This window comes from Erinaceus europaeus, chromosome 3, assembly GCF_950295315.1.
Source record: "Erinaceus europaeus chromosome 3, mEriEur2.1, whole genome shotgun sequence".
NCBI classification, from domain to species: domain Eukaryota; kingdom Metazoa; phylum Chordata; class Mammalia; order Eulipotyphla; family Erinaceidae; genus Erinaceus; species Erinaceus europaeus.
This window is the reverse complement of record NC_080164.1, coordinates 166,824,953-166,849,162: the sequence shown is the minus strand read 5'-3', so window position 1 is coordinate 166,849,162 and position 24,210 is coordinate 166,824,953. Positions and strand designations below refer to the sequence as shown.

Sequence of the window (24,210 nt, the reverse complement as noted above, 5' to 3'; positions counted from 1 at the left end):
TAAACCATTAATCCTCCCAATAAAGAAATAAAAAAATTATAATGATCTATTATTTCTAATTGTTTGTAGTTGAGTCTCTAGGGAGTTCTATGTGTATTATCATATTGCCTGCAAGTACTGACAATCTTATTTCTTTTTTTCTTTCTTGTTCAGATTCCTTTTATATTTTTCACTTGCCTAATTGTTCTGGCTGGAATTGTCAATATTGTGTTGAGTAATAGTGGAAAGATTAGAATTCTTGATTTAGTCTGCTCTTAACCAAAAAGTTACTAGTCTTCCATCATTAGCTATGACATTAGCTGTGGATCAGTCACCAGTGCTTTTATCCTGTTTCAGAATATTCTTTCTATCCCCATTTTATTAAGAATTTTTATCATAAGTGTTGACTAAGATGTTGAATCCAAAAAAGAAAGAAGAAAATAAAAATAACAGTAACAGTAATAATAAGAAGAATTTTAATCAGTATTGTGATTTCAATGCTGGGATTTCATTGCCCCTAGTCAACTTTTCCCTTTTCTAGGGAGAGAGAGAGAGAGAGAGAGAGAGAGAGAGAGAGAGAGGTCGGGCTGCGCTGCAGAAAAGAGAGAGAGAGCATCTGCATAATTCCCCAGCACAGGGAGAGAGAGACAGAGAGAGAGAGAGGGAGAGAGAGACAGAGAGAGAGAGAGGGAGAGAGAGAGGGAGAGGGAGAGGGAGAGGGAGAGAGAACAGAGGCAGAGAGGGCAAGAGCACAGCATGAAGCTTCTTTCAGGGCAGTGGAGGGCCAGGCTGGAATGTGGGTCCTGCACAGGACAAAGCAGACACACTGTCCACGTGAGCTATCTTGCTGGTACCTGTAAAAGCAAATACATCTTTTTAAAAAGACACAGAATAAAAAAAATAGTGGGTGGGGCAGGGGGGGTGGCAGTTCATTAGAAACAATTGCAGATCCTGGTTTTCTTCCCTGGCCTCATACAAATGAACAAGGAGAGAAAAGGGGAGAGATACAATCGAGAGGAGGAAAAAAAGGGTAGGGGTGGGAAGGAAAGAAAAGAAAAAGAAAGAAAGAAAGGTAAGGCAGGGGAAGAGAAAGGAGAGAGTGTGTGGCAGGGAGAGGAAAGGAGAGGGGAGAGGAGGAGGAGGAGAGGAAACACGGAGAGAAAGAAGAAAGATAAAGTGTTCTGCTAGCATTTTCTTCACCGCACTTGATGGCTTCTGGTCTAATACCCGTGGCCTTGATCTAGCACATGAAGTGAGATAAGCCAGAAAGGGGAGGATGAAAACCGGCTGATCTCATTCCTAGGCAGAAATAAGAAACGGACAGAACGGGAAACCACCAGTGACACTCAGACTGGGTGTGATGGATTGTGCCAAAGCAAAGCACTCTGGGAAAGAAACGGAGAAAGGTGGTGGAGAGGGTGTTGGGGTCCTGGTGTTGGAAAGACACCTGAGTTGGCAGCGAGAGTGTTTTGCAGACACCTATCAGGGAGAGGAGAAACTATGCCTATGTGTCAACAGCTGTACTATAAACCAATAGCCCCCCACCCCCACTCCCCACCCCCTTAGAGTGATTTGGGGAAAGAAGAAGGAGAAGGTAGAGGAGAAGGAGGAGGAGGAAGGGAAAAGGAGTGAGGGGCAGATAGGCAGACAGCACAGGAATAAATGAAAACAATCCTCCGGGACCCATGCATCCCGCAGGTCACAGCTGATCACTCACAACAGCCAAAGAGTGGAAGCAGCCTAGATGCCCGTCAACTGATAACTAACCAAAGAAGTTATGGGGTCGATACTCCATGGGAAGCTACTCTGCAATCCACAAAACGAGACTGAGCCCTTTGGGGCAAAAATGCATGGATTATGCTTAGCAAAGTAAGTAAAGAGGTAAGTAAGTAAAGAGATTACCAGACGGCTTCACTCATGCGGAATCTAGAATTGATACACATAAACTTTCAAAAAAAAAAAAAAAAACAGTAACAAAAAAAGCAAATTGTTTCTTTAAATATTTCTTCATTTGTATATGTACATTTAAAAATATTTTATTTATTCAGTACAGACAGAGAAACTGAGAAGGAAGGGGAGAGAGAGGGAGAGGGAAAGGGAGAGACAGAGAGAGAGACAGAGAGAGATGCAGCACTGCTTCATCACTCATGAAGCGTTTCCCACTGCAGGTGGGGAACAGGAGCTTGAACCTGGGTCCTTGCACATGGTAACGTATGTGCTCTACCAGATGTACCATCAGCTGGTTCCTGGTATGTACATTTCTTTTTTTATCAGAGAGAGAACCTTCTGGAATGTGCAGTGCCTATGACTGAACCCAGGGCCTCACACATACAAAAGCATGCTCCACCACTGAGCCACCTCCCTGAAAATTCTTATATATTTATTTTTTATGAGAATGAGAGACAGAGAGAGGGAGCATAAGAGAGATAGTGAGTACAAACCTCTGTGGCAGCACCTGTGGGGTTATTCTCTCTCTCTCTCTCTCTCTCTCTCTCTCTCTCTCTGTCTTGGGACTCCCACGTGGTGCCAGGGATCAAAATCAGTGCCTCACATACTCAAGGCAGGTGCTCTTAACATTAAACTTCGCCCCCAGGTCCTGTAGCCTGTTAGCGGGCCGTGATGTTCTTGCACACTTAGCAGTCTACAGGGCACTGTCAGCGCAGCCTCCACAAGCCTGGGAAACCCGACTTTGTGCATGGCACTGTGTGCTCTCTATCAAGTGACCACTTTCTGAAGTGCTGGGGTTAGAGATTCAGTCTCCAGATCTGGTTGGGGGGGGGGGGTGGCTCACAGGAGGCTGTCACAGCAGCTCAGGAACACAGTGACAAAGGACAAAAGCAGGCAGTCAGGAATGAAATGGAGAGAGAGAGCTGTTAGAGATTGCCGCTGATGGGATGAAGGTGGCTCAAAGAGGACACCCCGGCTGTTAGCGGGGACGGGGTGCCTTAAGTGCTTTGTCCTTTGCCATCAGGGCTACTGCTGGAGCTTGGTGCCTGCAGGAGGAATCCACCACTCCACCACTCCTGGAGGACATTTTCCTACCCTTTCTTTCTGTTTTGACAAAGACAGAGACAGATGGAGAGGGAGTGGGAGAGAAAGACAGGGGAAGAGAGAAAAAAAGATACCTGCAGCACTGCTTCACCCGTTCATGAAGCATCTCCCTTATAGGAGGGGTTAAGGGACTTGAACCCAAGTCCTCACTCATCTACCAGGTGCACTCTAAAGGGTGCTTCACCACCTCCCCTCCCCCTGCCAGGACAGTGTGCCTTAAGCCGAGGGGACCTTGGAGAATAAAGAGGAGGAGAGAGTATTCTCCCTTTGTGACCTGCTATGATTGCACATGGGCTGGGGAGAGCTGTCAGCAAAGTGAGCTAGGAAAGACTTGAGGGGCATCAGTCTGTGCAGGGCAGCTAAAGAACCCTCACTCTTCTAGAAGGTGGACTGAGAAAGAGAAAGCCACCGACCCACACTGTTGGGTAGTTGCCATCTCCCCCTGGCTTCTTCTTATCCATATGCCTATATAGGGATTTACTGATCCAAAGGTTTGGTCTATTTACATAAATCACTTTTACATAAAGCACTCCAGGGCATTGGTGGTTCAGTTATAGGATTCTCGCCTGTTCCGCCCCCTCCTTGTCACACTCTGATTTTCACCAGTCACTTTTCTCTCCACCCTCTCTATATCACATCCTGTTTCCACCCTACTTGGAGAGTATAAAAACAGCTGCTCTTCTGATTAAAGACACTTGGAAACTGCTTTCCGGCTCCGAGAGTTCCAGAGTGTATCTCCTGCGGAAGTTGGTGCAGCACGAGTTCCTGATCCCTCTCCCACACAGCAGCCTAGATCAGCTCCAGTTGAGTTCTCTCCAACCCAGAGAGCACTAGCTCGGGAAGAAGTACCCTCAGGCTATCCCGGCATCTGGCGCCCGGAACAGGGACCCGTAAGCAGCAGATTTACAAGAAGACATCTTAGATAAGTACACACCTTTTGGGTATCTGCAATATTGTGTTAAGGCACTGTGATTTTTTTTTTTTCTTTTTTATTGTTTTCCGGAGATCTTTCCACCATGGAAAATCTTTTCCAAATCCTGCATTCTTTTTCCAGTATACAATTTTTATATATCTGGGACATTTTTCTCGGGGCTTCACCTTATATCCTGTTGATCATCATAGCAGCTTTTAAGGGATATATAGGGCAACCTCTCAAAAGGCTTAAGAAACTAGAGGCTGAGGTCCAAGAGATAAAGGAAGTAATCATAGAACTTAACCAGCACCTTAAAAACAAGAAGAAGCAAAGGCCTGTTGTGATCTTGACCCACCCTAATTCCTCTGCATCTTGCCCTGAGGCCCCTATTTTGGCATCTTGCCCTGAGGCCCCTATTTTGGCAGACACGTGTCCGAATTCTCCTTTGGACTCCACAGCCACTTCTTCGGCCACCCCCATTTTGGCAGAAACGTGTCCGGAACCTCCTGCTGCCTCCACGGCTGCTTCTTCACCCCACCCTGTTTTGACAGACACATGTCCGAATTCTCCTGTAGCCTCCAAAACCACTTCTTCGGCCACTTGTCCAGAAGCTTCCACTTCAGTGACTCCTCCTACCACTACACACTTATCAGAGGAAGTCCACACATTTCCGGTCAATGTTGCCCCCAATAGACAAAAACCTCAGGCCTGGTATCCATATTCCGCCACAGACCTGAAGGAACTACGCCAGGCTATCAAAGATGACGGTGTTCATGCCCCATGGACCAGGTCCATTTTACAAGGCCTGCTTCAGAACCTTAATACCCCTCAAGATTGGAGAGATGTGACTCGTGCTACGCTCCCAGGCCCCCTCTTCCTGCAATGGGAGGCATTCTTTCGCGATGAATGTTTACAACAATCGCGGAAAAATATTCAAAATCAGCCAGAGGGTAATTTTGATGCATTGTTTGGAACAGGCCAATTAGAAACAGGGATTCAACAGGCGGAAGCCAAGTTTCCAGCGGGGTATTTTGATCAAGTACGCCTGTGTGCATTAAAAGCATGGGAGCGATTAACACCACCCATGGGAGCAGCCTCAGCCCCCATTCTCTCCCTGCAACAAGAACCTGATGAATCCCTCGCTAAATTCATTGCCAGGGTCCAGTCGAGTTTGGAAAGGAAGATTTATAATCCTGACGCTCGTTTTCTCCTTCTGCGATCCATAGTCTGGGATGGAATGCTTCCGCATTTTCGACAGGCCTGTATCACTCTTAAAAACGAACACCCAGATACTTGGATTCTAGCTACACAGGATCTCAGATCAAACTCTTTTCAAGGACCTATGTTACAGGCCTATGCAGCTACCTTACATAAGCAAAAAGGAGCTTGCTTTCAGTGCGGTCGCCAAGGGCATTGGCGTAACCAATGTCCAGAAAATAGACCGCGACCCCGCCTCCAGTCAGGGCGACCCCACCTCCAATCAGGGCAACCCCGCCTCCAGACAGGGAATCAGAGACCACGAATGCCTTGTCCCAGATGCCAGAAAGGATTTCACTGGAGGAGAGATTGTTGGTCAAGGTTCCATAGGAACGGCACGCCTCTGCCAAATGTAAACAGGGATTTAAACTAGGTATGGGGCTTCCCTTAGCCCCGCCCCCAAGAGGGAAGGAAGCAGGTCGCCCGCTTGGTGCTGTGCCCTTCTTCCACAAACAGAAGCCCAGCTTGGGACCCAATCCGTCGCTATACCCACCACGCCAAGTAACAATAACAGAGGGTGAGCAGAAGGAGGAACCCGTGGTATGTGGGAACTTCCAGCATAGAAATAACCGGCTGGAGCAAGAGAACAGCTTGAATTCAGAGCCTGAGATTTTATGGACCACCCCTGTTTTAGAAAGGGGTCACCCAACTATGACAGTAAAGATTGGTAATATTCCTTTTAAGTGTTTGATTGACACGGGAGCAGATAAGACAATATTAAGACAAGCAGAGGTTCCCCAGAGTTGGGAACTCCTCCCAGGACCACGCTTACATGGTGTTGGAGGATTGACTCAGGCATTCCGCACACGAGATTCCCTTGTGAGGGAAGATCCAGAAGGGACTACCGGACGCTTTCAGCCTTTAATAGCTGATATAAGCACCAATTTATTGGGAAGAGACTTGCTGGAATCTTTAGATGTAGTGATATCCTCAGACACCTCTGCAGGACACCACACTCACTCCTGTGAGACTGCTAGACCCAACCAGCACCCCCAATACTAACTGCCACTGTTCGTAACAGAACTCCCCGCTTAGATTGGCTTTCTAATGAGCCTGTCTGGGTGGAACAGTGGCCTTTGCCTAGGGAGAAGCTAGAAATTTTAAAAAAACTCGTCCAAGAGCAGTTATCGTTGGGACACATTCGTCATTCTCGGAGCCCATGGAATACTCCAGTCTTTGTAATTAAAAAGCGCTCAGGAAAATGGCGCCTCCTCCAAGATCTTCGTGCAGTTAATAAAACCATGCAGGTTTGGGGCTCCCCCCAAAGGGGTTTGCCTCTTGCTTCCGCAATTCCCACAGGAATTCCAATCATAGCTATTGATATACAGGATTGTTTTTTCTCTATTCCCTTACACCCACAAGATTGTAAACGTTTTGCTTTCTCTGTTCCTTCTATTAATAATGCCAGCCCTGCCGATAGATTTGAATGGGTGGTACTGCCCCAGGGCATGGCTAATAGTCCTACTATTTGTCAAGAGGTTGTTAAATCTGCCCTTTTTCCATATATTCATAAGGGCCTTAAGGTTTTTCATTATATGGATGACGTGTTAATATGGGGAGAATTAGATACAGATCTCTCCGCCCTACGTGATTTTCTAATCCCTGCCTTAAAGAGAAGTGGACTTAATGTAGCTCCTGAGAAGATACAGCTAATCCCTCCAATATCTTTCTTAGGCTCAGAGATTTCCCTAACGCAGATTCGTCCTTTAAAACCTTGTGTTACTTTTCCTTCTAATCTCACTCTTGCTTCTTTACAAAGTTTTCTTGGAAATTTGAATTGGCTTAGGCAGTATCTTTATCTGCCTACGAGCTGCCTGCAACCACTGTTCGATCTGTTAAAAGGAAACAAACAGCCCTCCTCAAAGCGTATGTTAACCCCCGAAGCATCCTTGGCTCTGGAAAAAGTTAACCAGGCTCTCCAGGACATGCACCTCGTTCGATTCTCCCCCTCCTCTCCAGTAAATCTTCTAATCTTTAACTCCACCCCCACGGTAGTGGGGGCATTGTGGCAGAAACATGGCGTTCTCGAATGGCTTCATACGCCAGTAGGCGGAGCTCCAAGACTCCTTACCGAGATTGATGCCTTAGCATTTATGGTTCGCCAAGGAAGAAACAGATCGGTTCAGGTCTTAGGAAGGGAACCAGATTGAATCATTCTTCCCTTTTCTCTCACTGATACAGAATGGCTCATATGCCACCATTCTCGTTTTGCCATAAGTTTAATGGGTTTTCCAGGACAATTAGATAATCATTTTTCCTCTAATAATTTGATAGCTTCTTTACCTCTGTTGCCTCTACTAGTACCTAAACTTTTCTCTCGAGATCCCATCCCCTCTGCTCCTACAGTGTTCACTGATGGTGGAAAAAAGGGAGCTGCTGCCCTTATATATTATCCAGACCAGCAATACCCCAAACCTCTCTTTACTGAACTTCCTGATAATTCCCCTCAGTACAAAGAACTTTATGCTGTTTTCCTTGCATTAAAAGCTGTACCAGAATCCTTCAACCTTTTTTCTGACAGTGTGTATACTGTTAACTTACTTCCATGGCTTGCGCGATCTTATGTAAGAATTGATGACAACCCACTTTCTCCTCTTTTAATTCAAATTGCCTCTATGCTCTGTTCTCGAACCCATCCACTGTATGTTCAGCACCTACGTTCCCACAGCCCTCTTCCTGGTCCCCTGTCCGAAGGGAATGCTGCAGCTGACCGCCTTGCCTCCACAGGAATTCTCCTAGCCTCTGTCTCTAATCCTGCTGACTTTCATTCCCTAACCCATGTTAATCTTAAAGGTCTTCGAGCTCGATTTCCTGATATTCCTCTGCCACAGTTAAAACGTATTCTTGCTACATGTTCCTCCTGTGCAGGTCTAATCAAAACACCTGCTATTCAGACTCTAGGGGTTAATCCTCGAGGTTTAAAAGCCAACGCTCTTTGGCAAATTGATGTTACCCACATACCTAACTTTGGCAAACAAAAATATGTGTTCGTCTCAATTGATACCTTCTCTAAGTTTATGTGGGCTACAGCTCAGACTGGAGAAAACTCAAAAAAGCTTATAAGCCATATGCTCTCCTGTTTTGCTGTAATGGGCTTACCTCTTCAACTTAAAACGGATAATGGACCTGCTTTTACCAGCAAACAATTTAAAGATTTTTGTTCCCTCTGGAACATTACTCATACTACAGGCATTCCGTATAATCCACAGGGACAAGGCATTGTTGAGAGGGCCCATCAAACTCTTAAGGCTCAATTAAATAAAGAAAAAGGGGAAATGTACCCCCCTAATATCCAGCTGGCAAAAGCCTTAACTACATTAAATCTCTTTAATATTTACAAAAACTCCAACCAACCTCCTATAATTCTTCATTGGCAAACACCACCCACCCTCCCAGCTATTAAAGTCAAATGGAAAGACCCACTTGATAAAATTTGGAAAGGACCTGACCCCCTGTTGACTATGGGGAGGGGTTTCGCATGTATTTTTCCACAAAATTACTCCAAGCCTGTTTGGGTTCCTGCCCGCCATGTCCAGCAATACCAACATGATGGCGCTGATATCCCTGAAGAACAAGAAACACTGCAAGAAGACTGGCTGCAAGAGGACTGGCTACAGGATGCACCCCAGGATCCATAATACAGCATGGCAGAATCAAAAAAAAAAAAAAATCTGATTCACAGAACTTCCCCCCCCCGAATGAATGTCTTATGCTATGACTGGCCAGTTGTGTTTTGTGAGTGAGTGAAAAAAAAAAAAAAATTGAGTGAGTTGAGTGACCAAAATTTTTGTATGACCCATTGTGCTCAGAGTACTCTGAAAGTTAACTGACTTTATATCAAACGGCTGGACGCAGCCATGGTTTCTGGAGACGTCCAGAAACAGTCCAAAAATTGTTCATTCCCCCTTTTGATTTCTTTTTTAAGTCTTGATATCAATATGAAATGTTTAGTCTTAAACTGTGTGAGTAAAGATGGTTCAACTATGACAGTAGTTCTAAATTCACATTTGAAATGATATATCTTATTTACAAGTTTTTCTCCTCCTGTGTGTTATAAACTATATGTTTAATATGCGTGTTTCAAGTTTGGTAAACATTAACTTGACAGTTAAATTATAACTTCGAAGTTACATTTTTATGAGAAGAGGTAAAATCAATTCATTTAAGTTACTGAGTGTTTAAGGTAAAACTCTAAATATTCAATGTGACAATTCATCATCTCCTAAGTTAAAATACAAATTCTCTATACAGGACATTTTTGGAGGGCCCCCAAAAATGTCCTGTAAGCTATCTTGTGGAAATTAATCCACAACAAATTTGGCATCAATCTGATATTGTAAATGTACCAAAAAAAAAAAAATTGTCACTAAAATGTGTTAACTCTAGTAACCTGAGTTTGCTTAAAAACCCAATGTAAAAATAGTTAAGAATCAATATATGTAACTTAAATTCGGTATGAAAACTTTGCTATATAAAGACTGCTACATGAGGTCACGTAAGATGACCTTTACACAAAATTATAAAGATACCTAAACCAGTTATAATCATTGAGTTATCAATTGTAGTAAACTTCTAATTTGTTACAAAGTTTTTTCATAAGTAATTGACTACAGCTATGACAAGCCTTCGCATAAAGAAGCATCTGCTCATATAGAATCCCCAGAAATCCATCTTGGACCCCTGACCTCTGACATCACCCACAATTACAGCCATCCCCCGAAACCCATGATGTGACCTGACACGATCTGGAGAACCTGATTCACAGACTCCAAAGGACAAGACTTTCCTACTGCCTTTCTTTCAACCATCGGTGTCTGCTCTTCCTGCTTCTGTTTCACCCATCATGTTTTGGCGGTTCCAGGTCACTCTCTACAGAGAAGAAAAGTTCCGGTGGCCGTCCTCCTCCATCAAGATAGACGTGTGGCATTTATTTCCTGGCCGTTGACATTGGACTGATGCTTCTATAGAACTTGCTGGACACTCCTTTTATACTCCTGGACTTCTTGAAGAATGACTGTAGCAGTTCATAGAACTTACCGCCAGCTGACTCGGGATTTTGCAATGCCAGATCACCCCTCTAGCCCCTCGGCTTATCAGGCCCCCACTCCTCCACCCATCAGGCTCACTCTGTCTCTTGCTACTCTTACTTATCCCTCCCTGTCTTGTGCTAGTTATTTTTGAAGACACTTACACACTATCATTCTGCTTTCTTCCCAACAGGTTTCCGTTCACCCCTACACTGCTATTCCCTTACAGAGATGAAGCCTTTTACAGACATTGACCCAGTTATATATGGCCATTAAGTAAGAGGAAGATGTTGGGGAATTGTGAGGATATGGTTGAGCTTGGAAGGGCTTGAGCCTGAGGGGTGTGTCAATCCTGTTAGTCTCTCTCTCCACGGAGAGGTTGAGCAAGGAGGGACAGTAGAACCCCAAAAAAGGTGTGCCTCTTATCAGTCTCCCTGCCTCACAAAGTGCCCCACACTCCTGATACTATGGCAAAAAGTTAAAAAGAAAGGGGGAGATGTTGGGTAGTTGCCATCTCCCCCTGGCTTCTTCTTATCCATATGCCTATATAGGGATTTACTGATCCAAAGGTTTGGTCTATTTACATAAATCACTTTTACATAAAGCACTCCAGGGCATTGGTGGTTCAGTTATAGGATTCTCGCCTGTTCCGCCCCCTCCTTGTCACACTCTGATTTTCACCAGTCACTTTTCTCTCCACCCTCTCTATATCACATCCTGTTTCCACCCTACTTGGAGAGTATAAAAACAGCTGCTCTTCTGATTAAAGACACTTGGAAACTGCTTTCCGGCTCCGAGAGTTCCAGAGTGTATCTCCTGCGGAAGTTGGTGCAGCACGAGTTCCTGATCCCTCTCCCACACAGCAGCCTAGATCAGCTCCAGTTGAGTTCTCTCCAACCCAGAGAGCACTAGCTCGGGAAGAAGTACCCTCAGGCTATCCCGGCACCACACCTTGCAGAGAAGCAGGAGGGCAGGGGAGGAGAGCGCATTAAGGACTGAACCACAAAACAGATAAGCAGACAGCAACAGCAGCAGAACTAACATCTCCCTTCGCTTTTACCACAGAAGCAGAGTCCTACTAAATTATAAAGAGGGGATGTGAAGTGAGGGCTAATAAAGAGGAAATTATGGGAACGAGTTGCATAAAAGAAACACAAGACTCGAATAAGAAGCAACGGAAGGATCCTCGGGCTGTTAATTGGAGGTCTAGTTTTCCCTTCTTCTCATCTGTTATGTGTGGCTGGGGAATTAATAAATCCCTCAACAAAAGGACATTTAAGTCAGCGTGTGACACCTGCTTATATTCTCCAGAAGCCACTACTTACACATCCACAAGAAAGCGAGCTATGATGCAACTCTTCTAACCGGATAATTCCTATCTGTGCTTCTTAATCACACAACTTTTGAGATGCAAGATGGATCTTTTCTATTCATCTTCCCCTGGTTCTGACCAATTTAACATTTTCTTCCATAATCATAACATTTCATATGTTTGAAATCTTGAAAAGAAAAGGAGCTTGTTAGGAACATGTTATTTCCTCATTGCTAATGGATGCTGAATCAGAATTCTTAACAGCATAATCTATACATATTAGACATTATTACCACATCCAGCCTTAGAAGAACAATGGCAATATTATTTTGTGGCTTAGCTTGGATGAATTTTCTTTTCCGAATAATTCCTTTTTTTTAAAAAAAAAAGTTTATCGATTAATTACTTCCTTCAACTGAAGGTCAATTGGCACACAGCTTATGTACACTAAAAGAATACCAATGATGTGATGAGTGTGTGAGTTTTATGAGAAGAAGTCATTTTCTAAAGGAATTGCCATGTCGAGCTGGACAGCCGTTTGGTGTTTTCTAGCCTGGGTCCTGTTTCATGTTCACTGACAGTGTGTGCCTTTGAGTCACTTATTTTATCACTACTCAGTGGCCACTTTATACTTCTCATCCAGAATCCACCCACTCCCAATCATCAAAGCACATGCTTTCTATACTGAGGATCCCCCTCTCTCTCCCTTCTTCTCTCTCTCTCTTCTTTCTCTCTCTCTCTCTCTGTGTGTGTGTGTGCGTGTGTGTGTGTGTGTGTGTGTGTGTGTGTGTGTATTTCTATCTATCTCTCTCCTCCCTTTTCTTCTGCCAAAGCACTGCTGAGCTCTGGTTTATGGTGATGCTATAGATTGAACCAGGGACCTTGGGACCCCAGGCATCGAAGTGATGTTACGTCCCTTGTTATGTCCCATTATGTTATGTCCCTTGTTCAATGGGTCTGTGTGTCTGAGTGCAATCCAGGAGCAGTGCTAGAGGACAGTGAGCATCTGGTTTCCAATTAGCTGGACACCTAAACCCCTTAATCCTTCCCTCGCCACATTTATTTCCCCTAACTCACCAAGCAGAATCAGAGAAATCGAGTTCAGGGCCAGGGCCAAATCTGGCTGTGTGCTTTACATGCACAAACCCAGCCACCTGTTGATTCATTCACATCTTGCTACTGGCAGAGAAGATTATTATTATTTTTTTATTTACTGGGGAATTAATGTTTTACATTCAACAGTAAATACAATAGTTTGTACATACATAACACTTCCCAGTTTTCCATATAACAATGCAACCCCCACTAGGTCCTCTGTCATCCTTTTTGGACCTGTATTCTCCCCCTGACCCACCCCAGAGTCTTTTACTTTGGTGCAATACGCCAATTCCATTTCAGGTTCTACTTGTGTTTTCTCTTCTGATCTTGTTTTGGCAGAAAAGATTATTATCAAGAGGTACTGCATAGACAAAGTCTAAAATGTTTACTATCTGTCCTTCCACTAGGTGAAAAAAAATTCCAGCTCCTGCTATAAGTTACTTTTATTTTTGCTTCAGCCAGAATACTGTTCAGCTCTGACTTATTGGTCAGGGACTGAGTCTGGGACCCCTGGAGCCTCAGGTTGACTGAAGTGACCGCTGTGGAGTATACTACTTATACTTTTCATCTGGACCACCTTGAAGACTGAGACCACTAAACCATCTCAAACCCCTTCTGGGAGAAGAGGACACATGAACACACATTCTAGGAAGCCAAGCACATCATGGTCTACTCCCACTGGACTCAAAGCTGCCCCACCTTGAGGAAGTCTTTCTCCAATTCCATAAACAAAGACTTTGCTTCTAACTGTTTAATCTGTCCTCCAAAGGAGTTGAGGAAAAAACTATCAGTTGGTCTATAGGAACACAAGGCGGTGGGAGGTGGCAGGCGTGAGCTGCTGATTCCTTCACCTGATGGGTGAATTAGATTTGGGGGTTGGTGAAATTTGGGGTGGAGTGAGTGCCCTCCCTCCAGTGCTTCTTCTGGGAGAGGACAATGCCAGTCTAGCTTCAATGCCAGGATAGCCTGAGGGTGCTTCTTCCGAAGCAAGTGCTCTCTGGGTTGGAGAGAACTCGACTGGAGCCAACCTAGGCTGCTGCGTGGGAGAGGGATCAGGAACTCATGCCAAGCTAGCATCGCAGGAGAGAGACTCTGGGACTCTCGAAGCCGGAAGGTAATCCCAAGTGTGTTAAAATAGAAGAGCAGCTGTATATATACTCGCCAAGTAGGGTGGAAACAGGATGTGACATAGAGAGGGTGGAGCGAAAAGAGATTGGTGGAAATCAGGGTGACTACAAGCGGGGGCGGAGCAAAAAGACATCATGAACCAGTGGGGATTAAACCAATGCCCTGCAGGCAGGTCGGTTCCTAGGTAACTGGTTATGTAAATAGACCGCAGGGATAAGCAGGGGGAAGCTGGCATACTGCCCAACAGGACAGCAGTCTTTGGACGTCAGTCACATACTGAGCATCACCTGGGCACACTGGGCTGGCAGGGCTCAGGTGATGGGAGCAGACATACAAGGGAAGCTCACTGCTGAAGATCGCAGACCCAGCTCATCATTCTGCACTGCTAGGAGTGGACTGCACTGCACTGCCTTTGGTTTACTGCACTCATTCAAGCTGACAACCTCCCCTACTCCTCCAGCATCTCTGAAACGCCCACTTCTGCTTCACATGGTCATCAGAACAAGATGTTTTAAGAACACTTTTTTTCCCCCCAAAATCAGAATCCATCCGTGCCACCCCTTGGCGTACCAGAGCTCTCACTGAGGAGCAGCTCCCATGTGCAGATGCCAGGCTGCACCTGCACTCAGCTGAGCTTGTGGCCGGGGGTGTGATTTGGAGACAACGACCAGCCTCTCTCACCACTCCGTTACAGCCCTCTGTGTCAGGGCCAACATATGCACTGGCCACAGATGCAGACACTTTAGAAAACTGTTCTGGAGCTGGGTGGTGACCCACCCAGTTAAGTACACGTTCCCATACTCAAGGACCTGGGTTCAAGCCCCCGGTTCCCACCTGCAGGGGTTTGGGGGGATGAATTTCACACATAGTGAAGCAGTGCTGCAGGTCTCTCTCTCTTCCTACTTTCCCTGTAAATTTCTCTCTGTGGTATCTAATAACATAAATGCCAAAGCAATAAATATATATAAAAAAAAAAGTAAACTGTCGTGGAAACCCCGGGCCCCACCTGCTCCCTTCTTGTACCTGGTCTCCTTGCAGGGTGTGCTGGTCCAAGGGCGTCTTGGTGGCGATGTTGCTGTAGTAGGCGTAGGACAGCTCCCAGTCCAGCGGGTAGCGGTCGACGCCCTGGTAGTGTTTGTAGCCAAGATTCAGGGAAGACAGCCTCTCACTGCCCTGGCCTCCGATCAAACTATACAGCATGCCCTGTTAGGAAGACATGGACAAAGCGCCTGCTCACCAGCTGACAGAGAAGGAAAGTCATAAACTCCTAGCCCAGGGAGGCCCTCTGGTCCTATCCTGTATATGATCCCAGGCACTACACAGACGTGTGAACATTGGTTCCCTTAGGAATACTACTCTGTTGTTGAGCATGGCGAAGTCCTTTCCTTGGCCTCATGTTGAATGGAGTTTGAAGGAATCATGTGAAGGGAGATAAGCCAAAAAGAGAAGGATCAGTACCAGAAGATCTCACTCATAGGCAAAACTTAAGCAACAGGACATACAGGGAACAAACATACACACAGCACAAACACAGACTGGATTTGGTCTACTGCCTTAAAGCAAAGGACTCTGGGGAAGAAGAGCAGGAAGGGGTCTAGGGGAAGGTGAGAGGGTGTTTGGGGGGGGGGGGTCCTGGTGCAGGCTGGTGGAAATGGACCCAATCTGGGGGTGAGAGTGTTCTGCAGACACCTATCGTGGGGAGATGAGAAACTGTATCCATGTGACAACAACTGTATTGTAAACCATCAACTCCCCCACTAAAGTGATAAAATAAACAAGTCTTAAGAAATGTTTATGTTAGGAGCTGGGTGGTGGCGCACCTGGTTAAGTACACACATTACAGTGTGCGAGGACCTGGGTTTCAAGCCTCCCTGTCCCCAACTGCAGGGGGAAGCTTCATGAGTGGTGAAGCAGGGCTGCAGGTGTCTCTCTGTCTACCTCTTTCTCCTCCTTCCTCTCAATTTCTGGCTGTCCTCTATCAAATAAAGATAAGAAAGAAAGAAAGAGAGAGAGAGAGAGAGAGAGAGAGAGGAAGGAAGGAAGGAAGGAAGGTAGGTGAAAGAAACTTTAAAAAACATTTATGTTCAGAAAAGAAATCATCACAGCTTTCACATTACAAACTCCCTGTTGTCTGTCCTTCTTAATGTGGAATGGCAGGCAGCAAAGCCCTTGACTTCTGCTCTTTTCTCTGTGAAGAGAGAGGCCTTCCCCTGACATCTCTCAAAGTATCTTTGTGTATCCACCAAACTGAGCTGTAAGGATTTCAGCCCAACCATCTCCAGCCAGATAACACCCCCACCACACACTCCCAAAATATCAGCACTGGGATGAGTTTTCTGCAATCAGCAGCTTCAACAACCCCATGGCACATCTGAGGAGACAGAGGCCTTGAGAAATGGAGCCATCAGTCCCTCCCTCTGTGGCAGAGACAGGGATAGAATCTTCTACACCATTCCTTGGGAGAACAAGCCATCAATCAGGAGCTTCTGAAAGTCAGAGACAAGCAGAGAGAAGCTACTGACACAGAACATGGAGTCCCCTAGGGCGGGTTGACCCAGGCTGATCTCTCCAGTCCCAAGATGTATGTATACCCCGCCACCACCACCCTGCCAATGGGCAAATCAGGACGCTCAGTGCAAGCAGGGACCGTTCGTCGAACTTAAGAGAAACTCGATTCCAACTACTAGGCAAGCAGAATTTGGCTCCATAGCCAGAAACAAGAATTGGCTGGGATAGCTCTTGGTTTGATGGCAGAAGACGAGGACAGGGCCGATCCATTGCTTTGAGGCCCAACACCTTTGCACTTAGCTGAAAAACAGTATGGCGTAATGGCCCCTTTGAAAGAGTCATTGTAAGAACTGGGTGGGAAGTGTTCGTCCTCAAAGGACTGGGATTGTAGTGAGCCCTGTCCCAAACTGTTCCTTTGAGAGCATCCAGATGGCATGTGGGGTCCATGTACGGCCCGTGTCCAGGAACGAAGCCCCCCCCCCCACCAACCCCCTGTGTGGGGACTGAGAGCAAGAATGGAACAGGATCAACACAGTCCCCTGGTGGTGGGGGGCATGCCTGAAGTGGCAGAATGGGGAGACATGTCCAGCTCCCCCCCACCCAACCGGGCACAGCGTGACATTACTCTGCCAGTGTCACACAGGAGACAGATGTTCCCAGCAGTCAAGAAATCTCCTACCTGCAGCTGGTCCCGGGGCACATTTAATCCCGTTTCGTAGAAGACGGAGAGGTAGAAGGATGCTTTATGGCATCCACAGCAGCTGGCATCCATCAGCGAGGGGATGACAGAGCTAATTTGGTGCAGCCCATCCACACCTGAGAGTCTCTTTACAGCCTTCTCGAATATCTTCCCGCCGATCTCTAACACAGAGGCGTTGTGGCGCCCCGGCTCTGTAAATAACACAATTCACAGCACACACAATTAATTACCGTGGGATCGGTACGGCTTGAAGAGGGAAGGGGGGAGAGCCAATTAAGCCACCTGAGTTATTAATATGGCTAGTCCTGAAATGCCTTGACATATACCACCTTCCAGGGAGGTAGATGAAATCTCGTGGGAATGCCATGGTGTCGTTCTGTAAATAGCTTTTTCTTTGCATTAAATGACAGCTGAGCATCCCCAGGGAGGAAAGAGGCACCTTAGACGAGCTGAGTGAGCAACTCAAGAGAGTGCTTTGCATTGCATTGCTCGGTGTAACTCACCATCAAATTAGGGCCACCGAAACTTTCAGGCTGTTTGCTCCCCCTCAAGACTCTCTGAAGAGGAATGTGGTTTTTTCTTTTCTTCTCTTTTTAATCTTAAAAATTGTTCCTAGGCACTGCTCTAAAAAGTCGAGTGGAAGAGGCAGGTTTTGAAGCGCTTTCTGATCCACTCTTCCCTCCAGCTTTTCTCCAGGATAGAAAGAATGAGTCAACTTTCACTGAGGGTTTGCAATATGCCTGGTGCTGGGTGCTGAGTCTTAATGCAAATTAGGCCACACAATCCACACAACCGTATGAGGTAGGTACTATTATTAGTATCCTTATTATTATTTTTTTTCAGGCAAGGAGATGGAAGTCTGCAGATGCTAATGAGACCTAAGGTTACAGAAGGTGGCGCGTGACTGACCCCTTCTTCACAGGTCACGAAAGCTAGAAGTCCCCTTCACTATTCTCACTTGATTACCTCTTCCATCCAATTAACCAACACACACTCTATTTAAAGTTTTTAAAAATCTTTTTGTTGTTGTCCCCAAGCCTCATCAACAGGAATGGCCTCCCCCCCCCCCCAAATAAAATCAGAGAGGAAGAAACAGAAAATTAACACACCACCAAAGCTTCACCCTAGGGCTTGAACCAGGGTTGCGTTCATGACAAAGTATGAACCAGCCCACGGCCAGCCCTCCCCTTCCCATCATGGGTAGAGACTTCTTCATTTTTTTCCCTGCTCCTTTTTACTTGATAGGACAGAGAGAAATTGTAAGGGTGGAGGAGACAGAGAGGGAGAGAAAAAGAGACACTTGCAGACCTACTTCCCCCTGCAGATGGAGGACCAGAGGCTTGAACCCTGTGCATGGTTCTACATGCACCACCACTCAGCCTGGTAAAGACCTCTTTATACAACTGTTCTAAGCTGTATAATGTTTCCTTTACTTAGTCTCCCATGAGCCTCACCAACCATTTAAGTCCAAACTAGCACATCAGACCACCTTGTTGTAGAAAGGTTACAGTTCCCTAAGCTCATCTCTCTTGTTTATTAATTCAGCCAGCAAATGTTAACTTTGCACTCTGTGCTGTGTTAGCAACATCAAGCAAAGAACCACACAGGACTGCAAGATGCTGTTTGCTTCTAAGGAGACAGGGTCAATGTATTTAAGGTTAAAATTTCACAATGGGATAGTCTGGTTGAGGAGGGGTGTACTGATATCTAAGGGAAATGTGGGAGGGTACCCTGTGACAACAACAACAACAAAATCTGTGTAAAAAATTGGGGGAAAAAAAGCAAAAAGCAAATGTTCACCTCCCTCACACACGTGCTCTTTCCAAAAATTTCCTACAGGGGCTAGGCTGTGGTTCACCAAGCAGAGCGAGCACACATGTTGCCATGCACAAAGACGCTGGTTCAAACCTCCACTTCCCCACCTGCAGGGGATGGGGGAAGGATGCTTCACCTCCCTAAAATCTGACCAACATGTTTCCTTTGGTTTTCTTCTGTCTGAAGGGTTCCTGACAAACCTTCCAGGTGATTAGAGTTCATCTCTCTCAATATTCCCGGGAAATGCCTAGAGACAGGATGTCAGCACCAAGCAGGGAGGGGGACTTAACAGGAAGATATGGGGTGGGGTTTAAATGTATCCCCTGGCAGAGAGGTGGATGGGCCCCTGGCTGAAGGTGTGAAACCCAAGTTGTTGGTTATAAGCTGGTGCCAGGTCCTCCAGGCTTGTTATAATGTAAACTGGCAGCTCTTGAGGGGGACTTAGGTCTACCACCATTGGGGGGTGGGGGTGTTGAAAAATGTTGGGGAGAAGTTTACCTCAGATGTATCTAACTCAGTGCCTGAAAAACTGTTACCAGTTGGGAGTCAGACAGTAGCGCAGTGGGTTAAGTGCAGGTGGTGCAAAGTGCAAGGACTGGCGTAAGGATCCCAGTTCGAGCCCCCAGCTCCCCACCTGCAGGGGCATCACTTCACAAGTGGTGAAGCAGGTGTCTGTCTTTCTCTCCCCCTCTCTGTCTCCCCCTCCTCTCTCCATTTCTCTCTGTCCTATCCAACAACGACGACATCAATAACAACAACAATAGTAACTACAACAATAAAACAACAAGGGCAACAAAAGGGAATAAATGCATTTAAAAAAAAAACTGTTACCAGTAAGCTATCTGAATATGCTTCAAACATAACTGGGTTATCAGGCGTCCATGGGCATTAACAGCTCCCGGACATTTAAATGTCTTGTCCTTAGATACGGAAAAGGCTATCAGTAAGCTTGGGAGTTTCGGAGTTTAAACCTGCTATCTTTAGATTCAGTTTCCACACCCTACATTTTAAGTAGTTTTAATCATTGACCCCCCCCACACACACACACACACACATTTGTTCTGCTTCCTGCCCAGACCTAGACCTACCCCTGATGTTTTGTAAGCCTTGTTAACAAAGGGACCCTGGCCCCAAGGAGAGAGCCTTTTGTTGGCCCGCACTCTCTCCTGTGGTGATGCAGGTTCAGGGAACATCAAATCCAGGCTCTCAGTCACACACAGAGCTCTCTAGTCTGCTGTGTGATCCTCTGGGTACCCCGTGTCTCTGGTCACAACTATGAGACAGAAGAGTATCACCTCATTGTACAAATGGCAGTTGCCCCATTTTCTGCATTTTTGTTGTCATCAGGGTTTCACTGCTCCAGATATTCCTATGTATGTGTGTGTGTGTATGACATATGCAGATATATGAAATCTCCATGCACATGCACGCGCACGCGCACACACACACACACACACACGGAGAGAGAGAGAGGTGTGTCTCAATACTGCAGCACTAAAGCTTCCTTTAGTTCAGTGTTAGCCATGTTAAGTGACATATATGACAGAGCAGGTGCACTATCCAAGTGAGTTATCTGCCGGTCCCCCTTTCTGCATTGTTCAATTCAAGTTGTAATGTGGAAAAAAAAGAAACAGAAATTAATCAATGCAGATTTGTATGAGATAAGAACAGAAGTTCTGCCTTTCTCAACCTTCTTGAATCGTGCAAATGAGTACACTACAAGAAAGGCGGTGCACACGCTTCCAGATGGCTCCCGGCACAGGCTGTCATCATGCTGTCATCTATGTACAGCAGGTCCACGCATGCGCTCTTTCCAAACATCTACAGGGGCTTAGCTGTGGTTCACCAAGCAGAGCGAGCACGCGTTACCATGCGCAAGAACCCAGGTTCAAACCTCCGCTTCCCCACCTACGGGGGTGTGGGGGGGAGGATGCTTCACAGTGAAGTATGTCTCTCTCTTTCCCTCTTTGTCCTTCCATCCCCTCTTAACTTCTCTCTGATCTATCAAATAAAATAGTAAGAAAAGGGGGGGATGGCCACTGGGAGAGGTGGATTTGTAGTGCTGGCACTGAGCCCCATTGATAACCCTGGTGGCAATTAAAAAAAAAATCTCCTACAAATTTGACTTTCACTTTTCCTCTGTGTGTGTGTATGTGTGTGTGTGTGAGAGAGAGAGAGAGAGAGACCGACCCAGGATGTCATACATGGAATGTATGTGTTCTAACACTGAATTGAGAGAGAGACCAACCCAGGATGTCATACATGGAATGTATGTGTTCTAACACTGAATTGAGAGAGAGAGACCGACCCAGGATGTCATACATGGAATGTATGTGTTCTAACACTGAATTGAGAGAGAGAGACCGACCCAGGATGTCATACATGGAATGTATGTGTTCTAACACTGAATTGAGAGAGACCGACCCAGGATGTCATACATGGAATGTATGTGTTCTAACACTGAATTGAGAGAGAGAGACCGACCCAGGATGTCATACATGGAATGTATGTGTTCTAACACTGAATTGAGAGAGAAGGACCGACCCAGGATGTCATACATGGAATGTATGTGTTCTAACACTGAACTGAGAGAGAGAGACCGACCCAGGATGTCATACATGGAATGTATGTGTTCTAACACTGAATTGAGAGAGAGAGACCGACCCAGGATGTCATACATGGAATGTATGTGTTCTAACACTGAATTGAGAGACCGACCCAGGATGTCATACATGGAATGTATGTGTTCTAACACTGAATTAAATTCCTGGCTTCAATTTCAACTTTTCTTTCTCTTTTTTCTCTCTATCTCTCTAACATTTTATTCATTTATTTTTTTTTTTATTTTTGGATAGAGACACGGAGAAACTAAGAGGAAGGAGAGAGACATCTGCAGTCCCACTGCTCCTGAAATGTTCCACTGTTAAGTGAGGACCAGGGTCTTGAACCCAGGTCCTTGAGTATTGTAACATGTACATTCTACCAGGTGTAACCTCCTACTCCTTCTTTTCAACCACTTACTTTTATGAGACCAAGATAGGGTCTCTTTCATATGCTGTGTGAGGAGGGGTTGATTTCAGAGTCACGGGCATTCAAGGGATGTGCTTCACTCACTGAACCATTTTACTGGCTGCCCAACTTCTTATATGTTTTTAAAATTTTATTTATTCATTGCCCCTGGTCCCCACCTGCAGAGGGAAAGCTTTATGAGTGATGAAGCAGTGTTGCAGGTCTCTCTGTCTTTCTTTCTCTCTATCTCCTCTTCCCCTCTCAGTTTCAGGCTGTCTCTATCCAATAAATAAATTCATTACTTATTTATGAGAGAGAGAGGGGGGAAGGGGGGAGACAGAGAGAGAGAGAGGGGGGGGGAGAGGAAACAAACCAGAGCACTGTTCTGGCACATGTGATACCAAGGATCAAACTCGGGACCTCATGCCTGACAGTTCCGCACTTTACCCCACTGAGCCAGCTCCCGGGCCACGACTTTCTTTGTTAAATTCAGCACATCCTGGGCTTCGGGCAGCACTAGCCCCCCCCCCCCCCCCCCCGAACATCAATATCCTCACTCTCTTCCTAGCAGAGTCATTTTTCCAAGCCAATCTCTATTTTTAGCCTCTTGGGCTGCTTCCAGTGGTTCTGCTCCAGCCAGCACCCAGCCTGTAAGCATTCCCCTGTTAGTCTGTGGGGCTCTAGCTGCAGGACACACCCTCTCCCCGCCAGCAGCCCGGGGACCTCATTCTCGGATTTCAAGAGAAGAGTCCAGGCACCCGTCAGACAGGCTAAGGACCATCTCCACCGCTCAGCATGCACCATGCCGCTTCCCCCAGTTGCCAAATAAATCCTGCTCATGCTTATTCATATATTGACTCGCCGATAGGTTCTCATCTTGAGGCCCCTCTGTGCGCATTCTGAGCGAAGCTGCATTAACATTTGCTAACGATTCCGCTCCACCTCACCTGCTCCAGCCTAAGGAAGATGATGAGCTTTGCCTGAATACCCTTAGACGCAGGCCATACGGGCTCAGAGGAGAGAAGAGACTCCAAACCAAATAAAGCTACAAATAAAACAGTTGCCCTGTTAAACCCTGGCACAGAACCCCAGAAATCATTAGCAAGGAGGAGGCCCGGGTAGCTGGGATTGCAGACTGGAAGCGAGAAAAACATCTTTCACAAAACTCAGATCTGCAGGGCAAAGAAACTTTGAGAGACAGACTGCTAGGCCGCTGAAAAGCCTCCATCCCTCCTTTACCTTGCCAAAATGACTAGCCGCCCACCCCCTGACACCACTACCACACTTATCGCCAATCAGTATTTTCTTGGCTACAGCATCCACACAATTTTCTGCCCTAGTGAAGACAATAAAGAAATCCTACAGGGAAAAGGCCAGCAATTTGCACACATTGTCTAAAATTTGCTTTTACAGGAGGATCGACCTACCAATGCCCAAGTCCAGTGGAGAAGCAATTACAGAAGCCAGACCTCTGACCTTCTGCACCCCATAAAGAATTTTGGTCTATACTCCCAGTGGGGGAGAAGTGATAGGAGGAAGAGGATGAAAGGGCTCTGAACTCCAGCGCCATCAGGACCCAGAGAGAGAGGAGAAAAAGGAAGGACATTTGGATGTAGTCACAGGATCGGGAGTGGCGTGGAGGGGAATAGAGGACGGGACCCAGAAGGAAAAGGGTCAAATATGTACAAATGTAGGCCGATAGTCGTGGAGCTCACAGTGAAGCCACACCTGCAATCTCAGAACTGTGGTGGTTTGCAATGGAGGGGTTGGGAATTCAGATCTCTGGTGGTGGGAACGGTGTGGAATTATACCCCTGTTAACATGTGATTTTGCAAATCAATATTAAATCACGAATAAAATTTTTTTTTTAAAAAAAAGGTTGATTTTAATCTTTTTCTTTCTTTTAGCACAGAATCGAAGCTGGGACATCCTGGATAAAATTGTCAAATTGTCAAGCTGGCAATTTTCAAATCAGCCTGATGAAACTGTTAATCCCCCCCATCTGGTTTAGCACATGCATTTCTTTCCCCTGCCTGATCTGTAGCTATGAGACAAAGCCTGCCTTGTTTATGGAGATTAACGGTGTAACAAAGAAACAAACAAAACACCAAGGAGCCCTTTGCCCAGTTTCATGTCCTTGAGGAGTCAGAAGCCAAGGGAACAAAAGACACCTCTCTGCCACTAACCCTGCCACCTCCCAAGCAGCAGTGGGCCAGGCTCTGCGACAATATCCTGCCTTCCTGTCACTACAAAAGGCAAAAGGCAGAAAAAGAGGAGGCAGTCAGGTGCTGGGGAGCTGAGGTGGCATCTGATCGAGATTCTGAAGCAGAAAGGCAAACTCATTCCTTGTGAGAAGAGCGGGGACGTCAACAGGAAAGTCATTTTTACTTTCAAGCTTCCAAAAGGTGCACTG

General features: G+C 46.0%; 1 protein-coding gene across 6 annotated transcripts in view; it reads right to left on the bottom strand.

Moving 5' to 3' along the window:
• SEL1L3 (SEL1L family member 3) overlaps positions 1 to 24,210 on the bottom strand; it is a 158,450-nt gene that overhangs the window by 57,142 nt on the left and 77,098 nt on the right. For all 6 annotated transcript variants that reach the window (XR_009549046.1, XM_060188255.1, XM_060188256.1 and 3 more), the window contains 2 exons: positions 16,953 to 17,164; positions 14,789 to 14,968 (listed from right to left, as the gene is read on the bottom strand). Coding sequence is in view for 5 of the 6 variants with exons in the window: in XM_060188255.1 (XP_060044238.1) it covers positions 14,789 to 14,968; positions 16,953 to 17,164 (392 nt within the window). In the remaining variant the exon portion in view is untranslated. The remainder of the gene's footprint in view (positions 1 to 14,788; positions 14,969 to 16,952; positions 17,165 to 24,210) is intronic.